Source organism: Sceloporus occidentalis, unplaced genomic scaffold, assembly GCF_023333645.1.
Source record: "Sceloporus occidentalis isolate IW3139 unplaced genomic scaffold, rSceOcc1.0.p SCAF_152, whole genome shotgun sequence".
In the NCBI taxonomy this organism is placed as follows: Eukaryota; Metazoa; Chordata; class Lepidosauria; order Squamata; family Phrynosomatidae; genus Sceloporus; species Sceloporus occidentalis.
In genome coordinates this window covers 1,412,031-1,435,722 of record NW_028317132.1, presented here as the reverse complement: position 1 = coordinate 1,435,722, position 23,692 = coordinate 1,412,031, and the positions used below count along the sequence as shown (strand labels likewise).

Here is a 23,692-nt window from a genome sequence, read left to right as displayed (position 1 = left end):
CTCCTTTTCTTAACTATATCCAGTCACCATGACTTTGTAATTAATAAGACAGAGAACTCTAGCCCATAATTTCTGCAAACATTTCTAGTATTTTCCCAATTTATAATATGTGCTGCACTACTGGACTTCTACAAAAACAAAAAAACAAATGTGCAAATACATTTGTAAAGTGAACTGCAGGAGATGCATATATATATATATATATATATATATATACGATGTCAAAAAATAGAGTATTGCAGAGTATGCGGTGATACCTTTTTTATTGGACTAACATAATATTAAAAAGACAAGCTTTCGAGAGTTATCCTCCCTTCATCAGGTATGAAGCAATACTAATCAACATGATAGAGGTTACAACTTAAAACAAGTGATGGTATAAGGGTTGAGTGGGGTGTCGTAAATAATAGGTCTGGAGGAATGCAGAGAGGTGGAGAGATAACCCAGGGACAGAACAAATAAACTTAGGGAACCAATAACCACAGTAAAACATCAAAGATAACAGCAATTAGGCATTGGATGACTAGATGAAGTTCATATGAAGTTCTGGTAGTGTGTAAGGAAATCAGAATCCACATTAAGTCCCTCTTTTATGGTATTGAAATGTGTAATCATTTTCATCTCAAATGTTTTTCTTTCCTGAGAGTCTCTGAAATTTCCTTTGAGTACTTTAATTTTTAGGTTTTGGATGGAGTGATTGTTCTGTGTGAAATGATGTCCTACCGGGGTGCAATATTTTTCTTCCTCATGGTTGCCAATATTTAGATGCCCTTTTCCATAGATACCTGAAGCACTGCAAAGTCACATTTAGGTCTACCTGTAATATATGGACAGCATTGTGATGTCACAACATGCACTCCCCACAACATGTGGATGCCTGTTAGGTCATGGCACCTTTTGTCCAGGAGTGCTCTCCCTTTTCACAGTTGTTTAGCCTGGCATAGCAAAAGCCAAATCCTCCGTGAATTCTACTTAACTACTTTGGTACCGTTGCTTCTCGTAAGGGAGATCAGGCTGACAGCAAAGCTTCTCTCCCTTCAAATAAAGATTTTAAAAAATAATTAACGGGACCCCAGTGATGTCTGCATGACATCATTAAAAGGAACTCTAGCCACGATGTAATATTATCTGATGAAGGACAATGCAAAACAAGTTTATCACATTGGAGGGAAAAACATTGCTTCGTACCAAGACACATTTATAATTTAAAAAATAATAATACAATAACTGTATGGGAGTGTTTTGAACCATTTGGAGGAGATTAATTCATAACAAAAATATTTGCCTATAAGGTCTGATTTGCATTTTGGTTGCGATGCTTTTAGGCAATTTTATGATCCAGTAACTATTGGTTAAATTAATTCAACCATGTCTATATTTACTAATAATAAATAATGATACCAAAATACAACGTATATTGATGTATATTGAAGGTTAGTGTAACAGGATATAACTGTTTTAATTTTTAGCACAGCTTTTATTTCTTGTTCCCTGCTTTGTTATTTTAGCTCCCTGTAAATTCCCATTCTAATTTTACAAAAATGTTGTCCCTCTGCTAGTCCTGTATTTTCTGCCCTATTCAACTCAACTAGAATTCTTTGACAATGGAGTTGAGTATCACCAGGTTGGAGAAATTCTGCCTCCTCTGTGGTTGCTCCTGTCCTGTCCCGTCACACTCAGACTCTTCATCTTTACTAGAATTCTTTGACAATGGAGTTGGGTATCACCATGTTGGTGAAATTGCACCTCCTCAATGCAGATGACTCAATGCTCTTTATCTTGCTCCTGTCCTGCTGGCACATGGTCATGCATGGATTGCACAAGTCCTTCATGCTGACCAGGAAAAGACCCCCCACTCTACAAATAGTATCCTGCTTTTCAGCCTCTAACTTCTCCCAGGCAGGTGGAATGGGATTCCTCTTGATCTTTAGCTTCTTTAGTTTGGGAAGTTTCAAGAGAATTGTGAGGCGATTATTAAATAAACTCACTTCCTTCAGCTCTTTCAGAGCTCCCACATTGGTAATACTTGTGTCTATTAGTTGCATAGGAAGAGGTATTAGCAGTGGAAAGAGGGAAGTGCTTAAGCCATTGATAAAAAAAGAAATACTACCTCTACCTTAAACTAGAAGGGCAAAGATTTAAAGTAATATCAGGAAATATTACTTTACTGAGAGGGTAGTGGATACATGGAATAGCCTTCCAGTGGAAGTGGTAGATGATAATACATTGAAGTATTGATTTTAAGCAAGCATGGGATAGGCATAAGGCTAAGATAAGATAAGGCCATGGACTAAAGAAAATATTCAGAGGTTGGGCAGACTAGATGGTCCGAATGGTTCTTATCTGCCGTCACTTTCTATGTTTCTATGAGTGTAACACATTTTTTTACAGTTGTAGGTGAGTTAAGATAAGATAAAACATGAAAATTAACTTTTTAAAGAAGTGGTAGTTTTTATTTTGATGTCACATTATGTCCCTTTAGGCTGTCCTGGCATGCAGTCAAGTATAGAGAAATTTGACAGCCTTAAACATACAAGAGAGAGCATAGTATACCATAGTGGAGTAAGTAAGTAGCCTGTGATAAAGGAGCATGTGTAGTGTTGTGCCTGAGTGACTGCCTCCAAAAGCAGAGCATACTTTTTATGTAGCATCTTGTGTACTTACATTCCCCTCGGGGTGCTGCGGGAGCTCATTAATCATCAGTCAGACGGAAGGAGGTCTTGGTGTGTGTGTGTGGGGATAGGAGTGGTAATTACAACTACAGAACGTTATGGTTTGCATGAGGATCACAATTACAGAAATGGGTTAATATTATGAATCCAAGAGGTTTATGCTTTTTTAACCCATATTCTACCAGAGAACAACATTGCAACCCAGTAATACCCAAATTAATTTCCTGATGCATTTTTTTTGTTAATATTCCCTTTTAAAAGTTCAATCTGTTCATCCTAGAAGATATATGTAATATAAGGTGATGGTTGGGCAGCTGTTGTAGCGTAATTTAATACAATAAACTGTACCATTCTTGATCTGCAATTGAAATTAACCATTAACATATCTGAAAGTGTATTATTATTATTATTAGATTTATATTTTATTTATATAGCACCAACAAGTTACACAATGCTTCTTGTAACACATATAGAGGGCCCTGCTTGCAAGCTTTAGAGGATTCATAAACTGAAATGGCTTATATTGCAATTTTTGTGTATGCAACAGATACAATCTACATAAGCTGTGTCTGAACAAAGGGCCAGTATTTGAAATGGTCAGTGTTGGAACCAGCCAGGATCAACTCCAAAGCCTGATGCTGAGCTCTTGCTCTTGTTTGATATTATGGTCCCCACACGCATGGCTATTGGTATTCTCAAGGTTTTTCCTCAGCTCACAAAAATTGTGATGAGCTGGGCCCAATGTCTGCCTTGCCATCCTACTTCTACAATATCTGAATGCTGTCCCTTCAGAATACCAAGACACTTTGGACAATGTTACATTTCCAACTTTGTGGGAACAGTTTCGGACAGGCCCTTTTCTATACCAGCATGACTGCGCCCCAGTGCAAAAAGCAAGGTCCATAAAGACATGCTTGAATGAGTTTGGAACTCTCTCTTTGTACGTCATCTCCATTAACAGCAGCTATCTCTCCCACTAACCAGGCCCCATGCCTTGGGTTCATCCTTGACTCTAACCTTTCCTTCATCCCTCACATTCAGTCCCTTGCCAGATCCTCCCGCTCGCACCTAAAAAAACCCATCTCTCGCGTCCACCCATTCCTCACACAAGAATCCACAAAACCTCTGGTTCATTCACTTATCATTTCCCATCTTGACTAATGCAACACTCTTCTGGTTGGCAATCCACTGTCTCGACTCTCTCCTTTGCAGTCTTTTCTAAATGCTGCTGCTAGATATATTTTCCTTGCACGCCGCTCCTCTTCTGCTTCCCCAGTCTGGGAAATTCTCCGCTGGCTCCCTTAAATTTAAAATCCTGGTACTAACATATAAAGCCCTCCATAACACTTCTCCTCCGTACATTTCTGCACTCATAAACAAATATTCCCCTACTCCATCTTTACGTTCTTCCCATGGGTTAAGGTTCTCCTCCTCACTTATCACCTCTTCCTTTTCCCATCTACAAGATTTTACTTATGCTACCCTATATCTCTGTCATACCCCTTGAATATATGTATTGTATGAAGTGCTGCGTAAAATGTTGGTGCTATATAAATTAAAAGAAAAAAAAAACAATAATAATTATGAGTTTAATGAATCTAAGTGCAGCAGATGAGCAGGGCCAGGTGCGTCCATCTGTTGCCAACCCCAGTAAATTACGATAAATTAATTTAGAAAGTGTTTGAATCTTTGCAGTGTTTAAAACATCAAAAGTGTAAAAGGTGTCATAGGGTGTTTTTTATTATTTGTTTTCCATAGCTGATTAACTTAATATGTTTTTTACCAGTGACAACTGTGTTGCAGCTACAGCCTTATACATTGTTTCGAAGTAGGACAGTAAAACCCACATAGGTTATGTGTACATCACACAGTGTTCTTGCTAAGAGATTCATAATTAATCTTGTATCCTTCCCAGCACCCTAGTGGTTCAACTAACTAGAGCTAAATTAATGGCTTTAATGTAATCAACCAGGTTTTCCTTCGATCACATGGGGTACTGCATAAATCAGGAACTGAAAAAAATTACAGCGACAAAAGGGCTGTTACCATGACTCCCAACCAAATTTGTCTGAAAAGCAATACTGCTGCCTTTTTAAATGTGTTGCTACAGAGATTGCTGAGCAACAGTTAATCCACAAATAAACAAACATTCTTCACAAAATTCTGGTGGAAACAAGTAAAATTAAAACACTTGTCAGGAACATTTCATTGGTTGCTATAATAATTACAAATACTTTTTGCCGTGTTTCACCAGTATTGCTCTTTGCACATAATCCCCATTGATTGGAATAAGGTTCTGTGGAGACCTGCGCGTATGAACTCTGACAGAGAGTTTCAGAGTATTTAGCTTTCTTCTAACATTTTTACACGGTGCTGCACAACATTTAAGTCCTCCGTATGTTGACAAAGCGCAACTCCAGTTATTCTAAGGTTGCCAACCCAGTTCTCTTGATGCCTGGCTAGGTAATTATAGAATGCATATAGAATGCATATTACCCATTTTTAAAACCAATGTGGGCAGATCAAGATCATATGGGCTCAGGAGCAATGCCGTTAAAGGAGCCCTCAACAAATAAATATATATATATATATATATATATATATATATATATATATATATATATATATATAAGGATTTGTGTATATGTGTATGCACACACACATACGTGTAGGATTACTACACGTGCTAACAATTCTAACAATTTCTGAGGAGACATGAAAGAAATATGCATTATACAGGGCAGCTAAGATCTCCCTAGAGGAGATGCTCACTGAAGTTGGATCTTCATGATGCATATTGAAGTAAAATAGTTAAAACCACATCTGCAAATTCTCTTTCCGACTCTCATTTTAGTTCATAAACTCCACGGACATCCATAAACACAGATCTAAGCTTCTACTAGTAGAGTATCTCTCGTTTCTGTAGCTACAGCTTTCTGGCTGGGGTATCCTGATACAATCATTCTGAACCTTGCATTTTCTTTACCAGCAGACAGTCATGCACCATTCACTGTAACATGTGACTATAAAAGGAGCTTGCGGGAGTGGGGTCCTCCACACCACCCAGCTCAACTGTATTCGTGCTGCAGATAAGTACACCAATTGCATTGCTAGTAAGAAGCAAGTTGGGGCCCCTTGCCACAGGAGCCCTGGGTCAATTGCCTCTTTAGCACCATTGTTAATCTGCCTCTGAGTGCTCTGTAGGAGGATTTGCAAGACAACGGGTCACAAGAATAGATAGTGCCTGTGCTAGTAGCATATGGATTTGTAACTTTTTTTTAAACTCTGCCTTCCCCCTGTTCCAAGCAGTAAACCTTTGCGTGGTCTTGCTTGTATTTATGAAGTGTCCAGTTGCAGATTTTCTCCTGTAACATTTTCCCTGAGAATAACCAAGCAGATCCCCTGCTTCTAGTGACCGACTGTAACTAAGTAACAACCCTGGAAGAACATTAACTTAATGAATAAAAGACTGGCTTGTGTGAGTGACGGTGTTGCTATGCTTACTGTTGTGAGAGAGCACTCTTTGTGTTCACCGTAATACATTTCTGGATGTCACCGGCATACAACCTAACAAACCTGGGCTTTAGTCTTGTTTAGCTACTATTACAACTAAACACTTTAATACTTCCCTGTATATACTTAAGTAGCATTCCTTTCTTATTACTGGGGTAAATGTTGTGTAGTAAAATCTCATTACTGTAATGTATTTTTTCATTGCCAATGAGACAACATTTTCCAGCAAAAGAAAAAAATATATACCCTTCTAAAATAACTTTTCCTACCAAACACTTTTCCAGTGATTTTAATTTTCAGTTTTGACAGTAAATAATTGAAGCTGTAAGGTGAAGAGAAATTTGCAACCAAGATAAAGATACTTATTACTTATACTTATTTAGGATATATATATATATATTTCTACATTCAAGCAAAATACTCACAGAACTCTGTTTTTTGTTTTCTTTGTGCTTCTTTTATGTACTCTCTGTGGCTTTTTCCTCTTTTTCAGGTAACCTGGATCTGTGTATCCTACTGTACCCTTGATGGTTCTCTGTTTCAGTAGTTCACTTCCCTCTGGATGTTACTTCTCCCCCTACATGCCTTCTGTCTCTTAGCCTCTGTGCATGTCTCCTTCTGCCTTGACCGTCTGTGGTGTCTGTGTCCCTCTGGTTGCTGTAAACAAAAGTTGTTAAGAAGCAGTCGTTGTAGTGTAAACAACCACATTCAAAGCCAAATAACTGCACCGGCTTTCTTTCTCCTATACGTAAGGGTTTAATAGAAAATGCCTTTTAGAGGTTTTTCTTATAGTATAAAATGTGTAGTGGTAACCAGAGGAACCATAGAAAGGGTAAGATGGAAAAACAAAGGCTCCAAAAAGTCGCAGGAACAAGCAAAATGTACACGACTATTCCTTACCCCTCACTATTTCAGATGTGAGGATCTGGTATGGATTTTTTTTGTGTGTATAACAAACATCAAAGGCCTGTAAAGGTAATATACTACTAAAATGATTTAACACACCCTGTAAACAGTTTGACTTGGGAATTGGGCTAAGATTTTGTCTCAATTTTAGGTTAAAATCAAGAACACAGTTATACTTACTAGTTCTCTAAACAAATCATGAATGATAAATAAGAAATGTACATATTGATAATAATTTTAATAATATTGAAATAGCATTCTTATTGTTTGTATATAAATGTGTATAAAGGTTCCCAAAATGTGCTTAATTAAAGGGACATATCTTCCTCTACATTGTACATATAAATGTAGAAATGTATAGGAATACAGGATCTTTTTAAAATCTGTAACACAAATGAAGAGCATGATATACCCGATATTGAATCCCAAATGCTCTGTATGATTTGTTTTTCAAGCCACAGGGAGGTTAAGAAATTATCCCATCAAACACAGGGAGGCTCCTGCACTGCTAAGTACACTAGTGTGCTGCTTTCTTGAGATTTTGCATCCATTCAATCAGTTATTTCCCAGTGACATACCCTGGCCAAGACCAACTAGTGTGGCAGGTCTGGGGGGGTGGGCAGTAGCCCCCTGCTGCAAAACCAGAAGGCACAGTGGGCCGCTCAGTGGTCCAGAATGAAAGGTAAATACACCACTGGTTATTCCTAGAATACAATTTGTGCACTGAAATTCAACTTTTTATACATGTGCTATCCATGCTTTTTCTGCTGATCAGTGTGATGAAAAGTTGGCTAATTCCTATAAAAATTGCTACTGTGGTCATTAGGTTGCATAAGTTGCTACACATAGCATGCTGCATCCTACATACTGCCGTTCTAAGCTATCTAATGCTATATGAGAAAAGGGGGAATATAGTGAGGAGGGGGTAGATAGTGAGAAGTGAGTGGGGAGGGGGTAGATAGTGAGAAGGGAGGGAGAGATAGCGAGAAAGGAGGGTAACAAGCATATTGAAATAAAGAGTCAGAATTATTTGATTAATGTGTGGATGCATTGTGTGAATGAGTGAGAGAATTAATGAATTTGTGAGAATGCATTAAAGAATATTTGTAAATATCATAGGTGTATAATTGATTTGTGGAAAGGCAAAGTGTTTATGGGACAAATATGTTGTACGCTGGGCTGTTTGGGGACAAAGATGGCACGTTCTTTGTGTGTAATTTGGGTGCTGGTCCGGTTCTTTGTGGGCAGTGTGGATGCCAAGGCATGCCTTTGGGGTGTGCAATCTGTGATCTATGCCTATAATTTAGGGGGTTTTATCTATACATTTTATGCTGTTTTTATGTGAATTCCAGTTGATCAATACCTGCAGTGCTGTTTCCCATGTGTTGTTTATTTGATCTATACCTTCAGTGCTGAGTTTACATGTGATTTCCAGTTGATCTATACCTGAAATTATAATTTACAATTGCAGGTATTTAATTTCGTTTATAATTGCCCCCCCCTACTCTGGTCCCTGTCCCCCCCATGCCCCCCCTAAATATGAAAGCTTGAGATTCCACTAGGAGCAGGGCCGGTTAGAGAGATCTAACCAGCCCAAAATCGAAGGAGTGGGGCTCACCCGGCAGCAGGAGGTCTGCTTACACCCGCCCCCTGTATAACATGAGGAGCGCCGGCTCCTTATGCAGTGCGTTGGGATTTGATGTCAGATACCGGCACTCAGCGCTGAAGGCAAGCCACGCCCACTTCCAAACCAGAAGGTTGCTCATTCCCTAAGGAGAAAAATGGCAAGACAGAAGAAGAAAAGGTGGAGAAAGAGGGGCTACAGGAGAGGAGGCAGACACAGGAAAGGCAAGAAAACATTGTGAGAGGGGCATCACCACAGGGGGTTTTTGTTGCCCGGGGCCATGGATGGTCTCAGTTCGTCCCCGCCCCAGACCACATATGTAAATTCACTGTTCTACTGTGTACACACACAATACAAGGATCAGTGGTATTCTTGTAGGTTGATATTTTAGACATATGTCATACTGTAACCCTGTATAGAATATGAACATTATTATCATATATTATATATATCATATTGGCATTTTTGATTAAATCTTTTAATTCTTAAGGTTAGATTGTTCAGTGTATACACGTACATGAAGAAGATATGAGCGTTGGTGCACATACAAGTAATATTATTGTGTGCCTTCCATCAATGATTTCTGCAGCTGTTTTCAGTCACTCACATTGTACTCCTTTTATCAGGACTTCAAGTGAGAAGGTCATGCTGCAGAGGTGGCAGGTATGTCCAGCTTTGACCACTCCAGGAATACCAGAAGTTTCCAGATGGTATTTATAATTAGAAGCTTAGCAAGATTAAAACTATCTGTGAGGGTGCTTAACAGTTTGAATGCCACAGTAGTGACCTTGTAGTACATTTCATATCTCTCCTTAGAAATGTGAGGCCTATTGCAGTTGGCAAGGGAGCAGTGGTGTGAGAGGCTCTTTGTTTTGTATTTAAGGGCATGTATTGTTATATTCCTTCTGGTTCTTGCTTTGTGACTTCCCTGCAGCTCTGAGATAATCATGTGTCTTGGTACCCTCATTACTTAAGTGATTTTTTTTTAATCTTGTGTCTTCCATGACTCATTTTCTGTTCCATAATAGAAAAGAGAAGTGGGGAATTTTGAATACTTGATGTTCCTAAATAATCTGGCTGGTCGTACCATTAGAGACCTCATGCAGTACCCGGTGCTACCTTGGGTTCTACAAGATTACAAGTCAGAAGTGAGTATATAAACAAAAAAAATAAGCATCTTTGCCATTGTGGGATTTATTTACAGAGTACTGAGTGGACCAACAATGAAGGTTGGGTATTACTTCCTTTGTGGATGTTACCTCTACTACCCAGACTTTCTTTATATCAATGATATGTACTCAGGAGGGCACATATAAAAGAGATGAAAATAAATTTGCAGTATGATCTTGATACCAACCTTAAATAAAAGTTCAAATTGAAATTTTCGCACTGATGAATACAACTCTATACATATCCATGGGAGATTGGAGTACTTTGTTCTGCAACGGTGGTAGAGTATTGTGTTCCAGGATATGTATGTATGTAAAGTTATATTAATTTCTTTTTTCAGTCCATTGTTCAACATTTACTTAGTAAAGTGTGTTTTGTATCGTCATTTTCTATTTTGATCATACAGTTTTTATTTGTGAGCTTATATCCGTTAATGGAATTATTAGCTAGGGGCGCACTTAAAACAAAATGCGGCCACAAAACAATACAAATATATTATTGTCAAAAAGTATGTAATGTTTTTAATTACATCTGATATTGAAACTGACATACTGGGGATATCATGTGTTGCATCGCTGCCTTTAAATGCCATTTGCAATTTATGTTTTGTTTATCTAGTGATCCCTTGTGAGTCTGTAGCATATGTGTCCCTTATGTTGATGTCCTGCTCATATTACACTGTTTGTTTGTTTCCTTCATTCTCTTGTATATCCTCACTATTAAGTGGGTATCATCAATTCAGTGGCTACTCAGCTCTGATTGACTGAGAGAAAGTGGGAATATTATGTCCAAATGAATATGATTCTGCCATAAATTTATTGGTGGTTATCTATAATAAGATCCTAGTTTGATTTGTTTGGTTTGAAGTGATTCCATTTTTCATCACAGCATAGTTACATAGTTACTTAGTTATATAGGCTGAAAAAAGACATGTGTCCTTCAAGTTCACCTGGTAATTTGTTGCTGTTGATCCAAAAGAAGGCAAAAAAAACCAAATTTTGCACTAACCAGGGAAAAAATTCCTTCTTGACCCCAAAATGGCAGTCAGATTTCTCCTTGGATCAATAAGCTGTTTCCCCAACTAGTGGCACTTGTTAATAAGACGGATATTTACATTTTTCACTAGAATCTGATTTAATACCTTGTAACAGATTGTAAACTCACAAAAGCAGCCATTTTATTCTTCTATACCAGTGTGTCTTATGATTGTTCATACTATTGTTTATTTTATTTCTCAATAACTTTAATATTTTTTTTAATTTCATGTTTGTCTCCTGTTGTGACAGTGCTACACATAATCTGGTGGTGCCTAATAATAATAATTATAATAATAATACCTTCATACTTATAGTGAGTGGCAATGTAGTACAGACTGATCGTCTTACCTTTCCATGACAGGCACTTCATCTCTTTGACCCAAAAGTCTTCCGTGATCTAGCCAAACCCATGGGGGCTCAGAGTAAGGAACGCAGTCAAAAGTTTATTCATCGGTACCAGGAAGTAGAAAAAAACAATGGTAAGGGGAGGAACAAGGGTGTGTGTGTATGATATGTGATAGGTAAATGCTAAAATAGGTCCTAGGCTTATGACTGTTACCAACTAACTATCCAACCTTTTATTATCCATAGGTGACTTGGAAGTGCAGTGTCATTATTGTACACACTATTCATCAGCAAGCATTGTCTCATCATACTTAGTTCGAGTGGAGCCATTTACACAAGCCATGCGGTGTTTACAAGTGAGTAAAACAAACACTGATCTGGGGCTTAAAAACCAAGTCTCATATAATAACATAAATTCATTATTGCATCTGTTGTCAAACCCAGCATTGTGACTGGTTGTCACAGATCAACTAGTCCTGTAATGCAATTTAAATCCTGTGATACTTTGCTTTTGATATGACCCTGCACTGACTCTTGGCCTGCCACCCCTGTGCAGAAACATGTTCTCTTATTGATATCTTCAATTGAGAGCTCAATTGCGTTGAAGGCACACTGCAGAGTAATCATGGAATGGACTGCATAATAATAACAAATATAGTATTATCTTCCTATTTAATATTTGTTATATATCCCTATAATTAAAAAAAAAAAAAATTAACATATGCTTGGGATTTGTAGATGCTATTATGGAATTTCACAATTTTCAGATGAAATAGCCTGTGGTCCTTTAAATGAAAAAAAAATATATATATTTTTTTCTTTTCATATGATCATTTCCACATAAAATATACACAAACATATAAATATACATTCACGTTCAGCTATCTATAAACATGCAAATAAACATATTAATATAGGGCATGGGAAATCAGTTATTGTTTTCTGAATAATCCAGGTTTAAGATTTAAAGCTGCATCTAATTTATTAGAAGAACCTTACATACATATTTAAAAAGGACATAAAACAATAAAGATATTACTTTGCCCAAACTACATTACAGAGGGAACGAGAGGCCCCGGCCTCCGCCTGCTAATATCGGCAACGCGATTTGTGAGAATAACGGCACGGGCTGTGTATATATTACTTGTGTTTAATACAGATAATCTATTTATAGACACCTGATTGGATCCCCTGGGATTAGAGGCAAAACTCATAAAGCAAAATGTGGAGAAAGGGATATACACTAAAACAGCACTTCTCAACATTTTTTTCCCAATCAAATACTAAAGAAAAGTTTGATAGTTGGGTAATTACCCCCAGTTCCTTTAAAATAATATTAACTGAAGTACCCTAAAGGATAGGGGTACCAAATGTTGAGAATTAAACATTGCATTCAAATGCAAACTAGCACTCAAACACAAAAAAATGCACACAAAATGTAACACTTGACACATGACTGACACATGTACCACAAATATACTTACTGATCAAGATTTTACATAGTCATAATTGTTTACACATTAAACATATATAAAAAGCTACCTAGCAGCAAGAATGAAAATAAAGTGTATATGACACTAATGGATAGAAAATCCACGTTATATTTACAGCCTAAAAACAGACAACAAACCTACTACATCTAATATTAGTAATAATTCCAGAAAAATAAAAGTGTCTGTTATCCTGCTGTGCCAATGACACACTTGTACAACACAAGCTAAAGTAAAACTAAATGGCAGGCGACTCTGGAAAGGATCGATTTTAATTTAACAGAAACTGCCATGTAAAAAAATATATTGGACATCATTTTTTTCTTTACTATGGAGGTTTTTTTTTTGTATCGTTATGTAATGTTTTCACCAACGTTATGTTTTTAATTTATACATAGCGATATAGGGTTTATTTAAAGATATGCAACCCTGAAAGGCAATTGACTCTTTAGTACAAAAGATACAACATACACATTCTGGATCGTATGGCACATACTAGCCAGACTTGGTTGACTAACAGAAAGTGCATTTAATTATTTATAGGGCGGCTCTCTGGATGTAGCTGATCGGTTGTTCCACAGTGTATCAGATGCCTGGGAGTCAGCATCAAGTAAAAATATGAGTGATGTTCGAGAGCTGATCCCTGAGTTTTATTATCTTCCTGAAATGTTTACCAACTCCAAGAATTGTGAACTAGGTTTGTACATTCTTTTCAACATGCATGCAAGTAGGTCTTTTATTCTAATTTACAAATAACCATTGTTGCATATAACCTAATTCCTAATAGCCTAATATTGATTATGAGTGGGCGATTTAGGGAAGAACACAACCCTCTTTTAGAATGGTTCTTGCAGCTGCACAAATGGTATAAATTCCACGCTACCAATTGATAAAAACAGTTGTGCTGGAATTTCTGGAATACAAGAATATCTTGTGTTTCTAAAGGTTCACTTTTCAACAATTTGAATATCTTATAGCCATTAGTGCAGTATTAGAAACATGATTTCTAATACTGTTGAATGCCCAAATGATTCCCAGAAATATTTGTTTCATTATGTAAAATATTGGTAGTGTTTTATGGAATACTTAATCATTCAAAGGCAGTTACAGAATGATCAGAAATGTTAGAAGAAGTCACAATCTAAAACTAACACAGAAAAACAGAAACACAAAATTGTACGTCAGGTAATAAGTTCAAACCTTAACAAGTCCTTGGTCTCATGTTAGATAAAGGATAACCAACTGCCTATCCTATGCACAGTAAATATCCTTATTTCTACAACTTCTTCTGGGAGGCTGTTCTACTTATCTACCACCTTCTCAGTAGAAAAAAAAACTTTATATTACATCTAAGCCACTGACCCTCTAGCACACAAGAAAGACTAAGGGATCGCAGCTTTGTTTTTAATTTATTTTCCTATCTTGCATATGGCTGTCCTGAATCTTATATGAGACCAGGGACTTATTAAGGTTTAAGTCTTTACAACAGGAAAAATGGGAAGACTAGATGAGCTGAATGGTTCTCATCTGCAGTCAAATTTTATGTTTTTAACTACCATAGGTTGTTCATAAATTATATACGTAGTGAATTAGGGTGTTTCAATAAGACCCACTGGCACAGCTGTATAAAATCAAGCACCCAGCCATACAGTCTGCATCTACAAACATTTGTGAAATAAATGGGTCCTTTTGAAGAGCTTAGTAAATTCCAGCATGGTACCGTGATAGGATGCCACCTTTGCAATAAGTCAGTTTGTGAAATTTCATCCCTGCTAGATATTCCACATTCTATTGTAAGTGGTATTATTGGAAAGTGGAAGCGTTTAGGCAAAGCAGCCACTCAACCACGAAGCCGAGGACCACTGTCACAACCCAGGTAAAAGAGTCAAGGAGGAGCCCATGTACCCCATGATGCATAACAACGAACAGGTAGGTATAGACAAGCTGAGAAAAACACAGACAAGGTTGGCTATTCATGAAACGTTCTGTATTGGAGTGTACTGGCAGAATAGGTAAGTACAAACAGGACTGGTTAACAAGCGATACAAAGGCAGATGCACCACAGCAGGATACGGACGTCAGAGAACAGACCTTGGAACAGACTGGGTACGGACTGCAGATAACAGACCCATGGCTTAGAAAGTCCACAGACAGGACACTGGACTCACGTCAGGGAGTCCTCAGGCAGGGCACGATGCTGGAAGCCCCTCGGGCAGGGCACAAAGCTGGAAGACCCTCGGGCAGGGCACGAGAAGACGTAGTGGAGCAAGCCGGTTCAGTACCAAAAGATCACAAGCGGCAGGCCAAATCAGGAACCAAAAAGCAGAGTCAGAAACAAGCCAGGTCACAATAAATGTCAACAGGAAACAACTGTAGCACTGCATTCATCACAAAGCACAGGCATATACTGGCGGACAGAGCAGTTATTTAAGGCTGGGCAATACCCAAGTTATCAGGTTCAGCTGGCAGATTTTTAAGTGCTGGTTCCCACACACAGAAGGGTGGCCTCTAGAGGATGCAAGGAATATAACATCTAATAATATAGAGTCCTGGGCAAAAAGGGTGAAACAGCGAGGCACTTTGTTCGTAAACGTCCCCAACACTCTGCTTATTTCATTGACATTAATATCAGCACAAAAACTCTGCGGCGGGACCTTCATGAAATGGGTTTCCATGGCAGAGCAGCTGCATGCAAGCTTCAAATCACCAAGGACAATGCCAAGGGTCGGATCGGGCGATGAACTGGAATGGAGATTATGAACCAGGCCTTCTCGTCCAACCTCAGTGCCTTTACAAATGAATGAATGGGCAAAAATCTTGCAGAAAGCCTTCCCAGAAGAGTGGAAGCTGTTATAGCTACATATTAATGTGTATGTTTTTTGATTGCAATGTCATGAAAGTCCATGCGTTTATTCATAGGCTACCTATGAGTAAGTCTTAATTAGGCACTAATCGCATTAGGCATGGCCTGTTCACATCCAGTGTAAGCGGTAAACTCCAGTATTACATTTTCTACTTTCGGATAAAAGCTCTTGAGTCGTAGGGTGCTATTTGTTGTGCCTATGGACTATTTGGAAGAGTTAGAAGTCTCTGTTATGTGCACATATGTATACGCACACACAAAGAATGTGACAGTACACAATATGGTAGAGAAAATGAATGCATAGTCTTAGAGTATTTACTCTAAGACTATGCATTCATTTTCTCTACCATATTGTGTACTGTCACATTCTTTGTGACAATGTACACAAAGACCTTTCAGTAGTTATTTGCACTACATCCCTTCCTCTTGTCTGTTACAGGCTGCATGCAGGATGGTACTGTTGTAGGCAATGTAATCCTTCCACCTTGGGCTCATGGAGATCCTCACTCTTTTGTCCGTCTGCACAGAGAGGTAAATCTAAATATCTAAATGTCCTCACACAGACTGCCCTCTGATCAATCCCAGAATTTTGTGTATGTGATGGTGTGTACAGCATTCTGTTAGCAGCCCACCTAATATATTTGTTATTTTTATCTCAATGCTTACTTAGTGCCTGCATAAAGAAAATGTTTTGTGATTTAAGATATGTTATATATTTTCATCTACACATATACAAAGTGACCCCCTACAAAGTCCACTTTTAGCCATGAAATCAAGGGGAGACTGTGAGGTTAGCACACTAGTAACATTTCTCATAGGATGTTTCTTGATAATAAACTGTAGTAGATATTGCAATCTGTCCACTAGAGGGAACACAAAGATCACATCAGTCCTCTCTTTGTTTTTCTGCTGAGGCAGTGACATAGTATCCGTTGTTTAGGTTTAAAAGAAACACAAGTCCATCAAGTTTAACCCTCCTGTTGGTCGAGAAGAAGGCCATAAGCCTAGACTGAAGTGCTTTCTGATGCCTAAAAAAGGGAAAAAAACTTCTTGACAACAATAATCTGATTTCTCACTGGATCAATAAGCTATAATTATGTCCTTATATATCCCTGTATATTATTCTTTGCTTAAAATCTTAAAAATCATCCAGCCCATATTTGAATGCATCAATTAAATTTGATAGCACAAGACAGGTAGTAAATCAAACCTTGTTTACTTCTTTAGGTGAGCATTTCTTTCTTAAAGTCTGAATGGATAATCTCTTGTTCTGATGGAAAAAAAACAGTTAAATAGATTCTGCTATTGGTCCCGGGTTTAAAAATACCCAATGTTTTTTTGTAAGTTATAGGGCAATAAGTACAATATGTGTTCAGCAACATCTTCTGAGTACAGTGATACCCCCATGCATGGGTTTGAGAGGTAAAAGGCCACATTTGAGAAGTGAGCATTTTTCAACTTGGAACTTTGACATCTGGTCACCCTGCCTCAATGTCCTATTTGGCACATCTTTAAAGCAGGTCAATTTACCTCATCAAACCATATATTTTTGAAAATTAGACACTCCAGGGGTATTTCAAAATATTTAGAAGATACAGTGCTAATTTCCTTTTTTTTTTTAGTTTTTATATTTTTGGACTTCTTTTTTAAATTTTGGTGGAACTGGATGTTTCCCTTAATGATGACATCGCTCGATAATTATTTTTACATGTTACCACATTTTTAGTGATTTTTAAAAAATTATTATTTTTTTTTTTTTCAATTTTTTTTAAATATATTTTACTAATCACATTATGATTAGAAAGCTGGACTCCATTGATGTGCATGGTTGAATGCAGTACCTGGATGCAGTCCAGAGTTCTCAAGAGGGTCTGGAAACTTGTTTATATTTTAATGGGCGCTGACATTTTGGGAGAGGCAAAATCTCTCGCAATTATGCTTGTGACCACTCTCCAGAGTGGTCACTGTGTGCTCTGGGTTTAGTTTTCGGTGTTGCTAAATGCCTCAGTATCAAGGCATTTTTGCAACACCATTAAAGTGAATAAAGCAACCTTTGATTGATTTTAACACTTAATTTAATGACGTACCAGACACGTCATCGATCATTAACTGACCGTTTTTCTGTGATGTGTTGGGCAGTAGATCTTGCTGGCCCTTGCAACAGCTGTCTTACAACGAGCTCTCTTGCTAAGTTTATTGCCTACAATATCAGACAATACTATACATTATAGGGAGAAGATGTAGACTTATCTAATTTTTATACCACCTCTCACAGGAACATCATTGACTGTGGAAGTAGTGAGAAAACCTTGAAATAATTATGATACATGTTACATAATTTTTACATGTTACATAATTGGTGAGAAACCCATTTTTAGAATAATGCAAAACTTTTCACACACCTTTAGGAAAATTAGGAAAATGTTGTTGTATAACCTAAACACTTAACTACATTTCCACCTCCTTCTGCTTTTTTATGTATACTAGAGTTTGTCTGTATAGCTCCAAAGTTTGGGGTCACTTAGAAGCTTCGTCATCCATTAAAATAACACCAAATGGATAAATACAGTGTACATATTATGGATTTTGTAAATGACGGTTGTGAAAACAGCTGATTTTGAATGGAATATCTTCATAGGCATTGACACACAGTATGGCTTTCCGCATACAAAAAAAATCCTTTTATGTCTTTTGTGCTCAGGCCCTGGAGTCTGAGTATGTCAGCTCTCAACTTCATCACTGGATTGACCTGATTTTTGGCTACAAGCAGCGTGGGGATAATGCTGTTCAGGCACTCAATCTATTTCACCCTTATTTCTATGGATCTCCAGCCAATCTGAACAGTGCCGACCACCTTATCCGAAACACAGTGACTGGGTTCATAATTAACTTTGGCCAGGTTCCAAAGCAGGTAACGCAAATAATAAAAAACACTGGATCAACTTATTCATATGTATGTTGGAAACAGTGTAAGCACTCCATTACTTAACATACTTTATTCATTTTGCAGCTTTTCACTAAATCTCACCCAGTTCGCCTGGCGAAAGATTCAACAGGACGCCAGATCATCCCCTTCTACACCATACCCGGTGGTCTGAAGCCAACTAAGGTCTCACCACGAGGTACTGCTCGTTACAATTCTGTTACAACTCGTCCCTGTTACAATTAGTGTTTCACATTCACTGGTAAATTTAAATCCAAGTACACAGTTTTTTTTTCGTAAGTTTTCAACCTGCCTTATCCTGATTTCTCAGCTCTCCTAGATACCTCTAGTGACATAGACCAATGGGTTTGAGTATTTTGAAATCTGAAATAATATTGTCTGCATACATTTAATCTATTTAACCATCATAGATATATTGATACTTCTGAATTATTATAATTGCACCATTGCATCACTGGACGTTCTGTCCTGCTAACATTTAGAGGACTAATCTTACCATAGGAAGAAACTAGACAATGTTCTAGGATTGCAAAGTAACCCTGGCTTGCCAAATACAAGACATCCTTGGTGAAATGGTGGTTATGAAACATGACACCGAAATCATAGCTGGCTAAGGTCACCTTTACCACCATAAATACATTTACTAATGCTGTTAATCTTAAATCTCAGTACACATATATGAAATCTCTAAGCAAACCTCCTCATGCATCATAATCCACCCTTTCTCCCTGTGTGTTTTCCAGGGGGAAATTTGCGTGGGGCTGTAGGACAGATAATAGCAACACGTAAGGGAGTGTTTGCAGTGGAAAAGAATCATGTTCTACTTCCTCCAACATGCACATCGAGCATAAGCTGGGGTCACAGTGATGGATCAGTGAAACTACACAGCTGCAGTACACACAAGGTAAGGTTCATTGTATTGCCGCCGACAACAACATCAGAAACAACTTTCCACTTTCATTGCCTTTGTAAGGCACCAGTTAGGGTGGGGCCTGTCCCGCCACCATTGTTTTTAAATAGGGACATCCTCTCTAGTCTTAATACACTAAAAGTTGAATTGTTAACACAGCTTGCATTCACTTGCAACCTGAATATTTATTAACATTCAAGTTAAGTGCTTGCAAGTCTTAAACTTGCAAGTTGCAGTGGAGGACAAGTTAAACTTGACTCCTCACTTGCATGCCTTAAACGGCAACTTGTAAAATTCACCTCCTTCTTATCCCTAAAATCCCAATTGGCTGTTAAATGTGTCTGTCTAGTTTGAGAATTTTGCAGATATTGGTTGTGTAGGATAATGTATTTTTGTTTTTTAGAGTATGACTCATAAACTGTGATGTCCACATGGGTAAATTCTTCTTCATGTTAAATTAGGAACCCCAGTGGCTGTATAATGAAATGCAGTGTTCTAGTCTCTCTTTTGTGTTGCAGGTTTTGGCTGTGTGGGAGTTGATATTACAATGGGGATGGTGTCATTGTATTGTGTGTCCCTTGCCAACCTTGATCGTTACAGCTATGAGTAGCTCGGTTCTATGTGCCTGGGAGTTCAGTTCCCCAGGACTGAAAGATCAGGAACCTAGACTGAGGATCAAAAAGGTATTAACTGATTCAAATGCTCCACCAAAATCTGAAACTGTTCACTATCTTTTAAAGAACAATAAAATGCCCATACGACAAACGTCATCTCAGCCAAAAGCCACCTATATGTTTTGCCAAAATCTACAAAAGTCCAGCAGTGTTCAAATTATTTAAGGTACTGTGCAGTAATTGTGTAAAAAAAAAGCCTTATCAGTTGTTTGGTTCTATCCTTTGTAAGTTTAATCACCTTCAAAGGATAGAAACACACAAACCTATGTGCTTATAGGTGTTATAGGCCATTCAAACTAGGCTCATATCAGAAAAGCATGACTATGCACATGACTGCATGACAGGACATTTCCTATTTCGCATACCTGTGAACTTCTGGGAGCAGGCGACCCGGAGCCCTCCTTTGAGGGGAAGGCTTTGTGATGGGGTGGGGTGGGGCAATCCACACATGAAAGCGGACTAGCTGCTTGAGTAACATGGCTAGCTGTGGGAGATGCTAGTTGAGATAGTATTAATCGCATTACAAGAGTCGTAAGTGAGCGTGACCAATGATTTACAGACTGATATATGAGGCTATACATAAAAAGCGATCTCTGACTGCAGGTTATAACCCCTTGATAAGAGAATACACCCACATTTATACTTCATATTTGCTTCCTACATTCTAAGTGAAAGCAAATTCATAATTGATTTCAGAGCAGCTGCTTCACAGAAACATAGAACTTATGGGCTGCCCTGCAAGAGCCTCAAGGATAGATTTACTTTTAAATTAAGAGAGAGCAACTTCCTCTGTAAAACTTTTGTACTGTCCTCTTCAGGTGCTGACAGGACATAGTTCTGCAGTGCTCTGTGTATCTGCGTCCATGCAGTATGGAGTGCTTATAAGTGGATCTTCAGATGGATCCTGCATTATTTGGGACCTGGACAAACTAAAATGTTTCCGCCGACTCCCAACACACCAAGGAAAGGTTACCTGTGTCAACATCAGTGACAGTACGGTGAGAATGTGATAAATTCTACATTTATGGTGTTAACTTTTAGAAAGCAGATGTTTGGTATTAAATTAGAGTAAATGTGATTGTATACACCATGTAAATCTATACCAACAGCCTACATGTATTACACATGTATTATACATGCTTAAACACAAAAGGAACCACAGTGCACAAGAAAAAAAAACACAAATCAATATGGCCATGTTAGAAATACTACCTGAAGACTTGTCATATGTATATTCAAGTCATCTTCTGTTTTCATATGTGTATTCCCCATGGTGGACCAAATACTCCAAATTAGACACTCAGGAATCATTGCCAGACATTGTAGTCACCGATCCTTGTACAAGGTTTAGTATATTGACTTATTAGGACTGGTAAGATGAGGTCTACCCTTTCCCCCAGGTGCTGTTCCACTTCAGTTCCAACAACAGCTGGGGTAGAGGTTGCCTTTCTCTGGAACATCTTTACTAAGCAGAGTAATCTTATTGGAACCTCTATTTAAAATATGTAAAACTACATCTGACCTTTTATATCTTCATTTATCCTTTTTAATGATATCGTATGTTGCAGTTCAGTCTTAAAACAAAATGTGGGCACAATTTCAAGCAAAAATGGTTGCTGTCAAGTATTTTGGGAGCTGCAGTCAGTGGTACCCTGTTATATAGGGTATAACAGGTATTTGAAGAATGTCTCAGGATTTACTGCATAAATGTTTTGAAATGGTACTCTTGCTTTGACGAACGTTGGTAGCTTTCTTCATCATGCCTCTTGTTGTTTCCTAAGGGTTATATTGCCACCTACAGCATCTCTGCTCTCTATTTGTGGTCAGTTAATGGTGATCCTGTGTCCTGTACGAATATTGGAAGTGGCATTAATTGTGTCTGTTTTGCTGGACTGAGCGTGATGGTCACAGGGTCTGTGGACGGAACTGTCAAGGTCAGTTTGAAAGCACAATTTTTGGCTGTATCTGCTCACTGTAACCCCAGCTGTGAACCACAAACCTGTTCACTTTCATTGATTGCCAGTCTATTCACTCACGTTGATACCCCTGTACTGCCAATAACCACATAGTATTGACAATCTCTCTCAATGTCACAAATGTTTGTGCAAGACTTTTACCTGCCAGGACATCAGTGGTGATAAAGTTATCTCAGGCTAAAATAATGAAAAAAATGCACAAAACTAAAACTTTGCCAGTGTATAAATACGGTAGTTTTCCGTAGGACAAAAAAGGGAGCACAACCATACCATAAACACATAACATTTCATTAGTAAATATCTGTCTGGTTTTTGGTTTCAAAACAGCTATATCCAAAGTGATGATATTGCATTTTCAACGGAAATATGTATTCAGGTTGGTAATTCTTTTACCAAGCTGCAAGCATGTTTTTAGCCATATTGCATTTGTGGTATCTTTATAAACCACTCTCCTTGGAATCTCCGTATTAAGTTTATCCTTTTGTCTACCTTTAGCTATGGAAGATGGAAGTCGCTGAAGAAAACAAAGAAATTGGTTTGGGAGGTAAATGTAAATTCACATTGCATCTAACCCTAAAAGACATGCCCTTCCTGTACTCGGTGGGTGTTTCTGAATAGAAATCACTAATTGTTTCAGTAATTTCATGTACCCAGGGAAAGAAATGCACTGAAATACTGTTTGGTTAGAATGGGTTTGTTAAAAATGACATTTTACAGCAATGTTTAGGACATATTGGCGCTGAAATGGTTAAATAAAAAGTGTTAAAATGCCCCTAGTAAAATACTTTGGGTTGTCAACTTTTTTCCCCACATTTTTAGATATTTTTCATACTAAATGATGGTTTATATACATAATTATTATTTCAAAAGAAAGCCCTACTTGTGCTGATAAAACAATATATATATATAATGTGTGGGGGTGACCTAAATGATTTTGTGAGCAGTCATAGTTGAATAAAGACATAACAAAAACGCTCTAGTTATTAAGTGCAAACATGGTAAAAAAAAAGGGTCCTGAAAGGGTTAATATGTTCTTGGGATCTGCATTAATTACCACTGTCCTATTATTAAAGATTCCTTTTGGGATTGGTTTAGGACGTATTGATAAGGGCACTCTAAGCAGTGTCCTGTAGAAATTGGACCCATTCACTTCTATTTTGGCATATTTGTCACACTTAAATGTTTCAGATCATCAAGCTAATTTTAATATTAGATAAAGGCAACTTGAGTAAACACAAAATGCAGCTTTTAAATGATTTCATGTTTAGAAAGGAACACTAGCTAGGTCTGTGTGAAAAACTACTGCCACCTTAGATTCTAAATCAGTTAACCAAATATAATTGATAACTGGGTTAAATTTTACTAGGCATTATTACTGTTAGCACTGTAGAATCTAAACATCAATTAAATAGAACCTGTCTTCCAAAGTGAAGTAGGGTAAAACTATCTAAAAAAAAAAAAAAGCACATGAAATTTAAGAACAGATGAGAAACAAAGTCATTGACAGTCTGGAAAGGGTTACAAAGGCATTTTTAAAGCTCTGGAACTGCAGCCAACCATGGTGAGTG

General features: G+C 37.8%; 1 protein-coding gene across 1 annotated transcript in view; it reads left to right on the top strand.

The window, feature by feature from the left end:
- WDFY4 (WDFY family member 4) overlaps positions 1 to 23,692 on the top strand; it is a 171,677-nt gene that overhangs the window by 118,494 nt on the left and 29,491 nt on the right. The window contains exons 41-53 of the mRNA XM_089500353.1: positions 9,342 to 9,378; positions 9,744 to 9,863; positions 11,284 to 11,401; positions 11,514 to 11,623; positions 13,301 to 13,454; positions 16,060 to 16,151; positions 18,322 to 18,531; positions 18,631 to 18,742; positions 19,308 to 19,468; positions 19,993 to 20,157; positions 20,967 to 21,146; positions 21,930 to 22,082; positions 22,620 to 22,668. Of these exons, the coding sequence (XP_089356479.1) occupies positions 9,342 to 9,378; positions 9,744 to 9,863; positions 11,284 to 11,401; positions 11,514 to 11,623; positions 13,301 to 13,454; positions 16,060 to 16,151; positions 18,322 to 18,531; positions 18,631 to 18,742; positions 19,308 to 19,468; positions 19,993 to 20,157; positions 20,967 to 21,146; positions 21,930 to 22,082; positions 22,620 to 22,668 (1,661 nt within the window). The remainder of the gene's footprint in view (positions 1 to 9,341; positions 9,379 to 9,743; positions 9,864 to 11,283; positions 11,402 to 11,513; positions 11,624 to 13,300; positions 13,455 to 16,059; positions 16,152 to 18,321; positions 18,532 to 18,630; positions 18,743 to 19,307; positions 19,469 to 19,992; positions 20,158 to 20,966; positions 21,147 to 21,929; positions 22,083 to 22,619; positions 22,669 to 23,692) is intronic.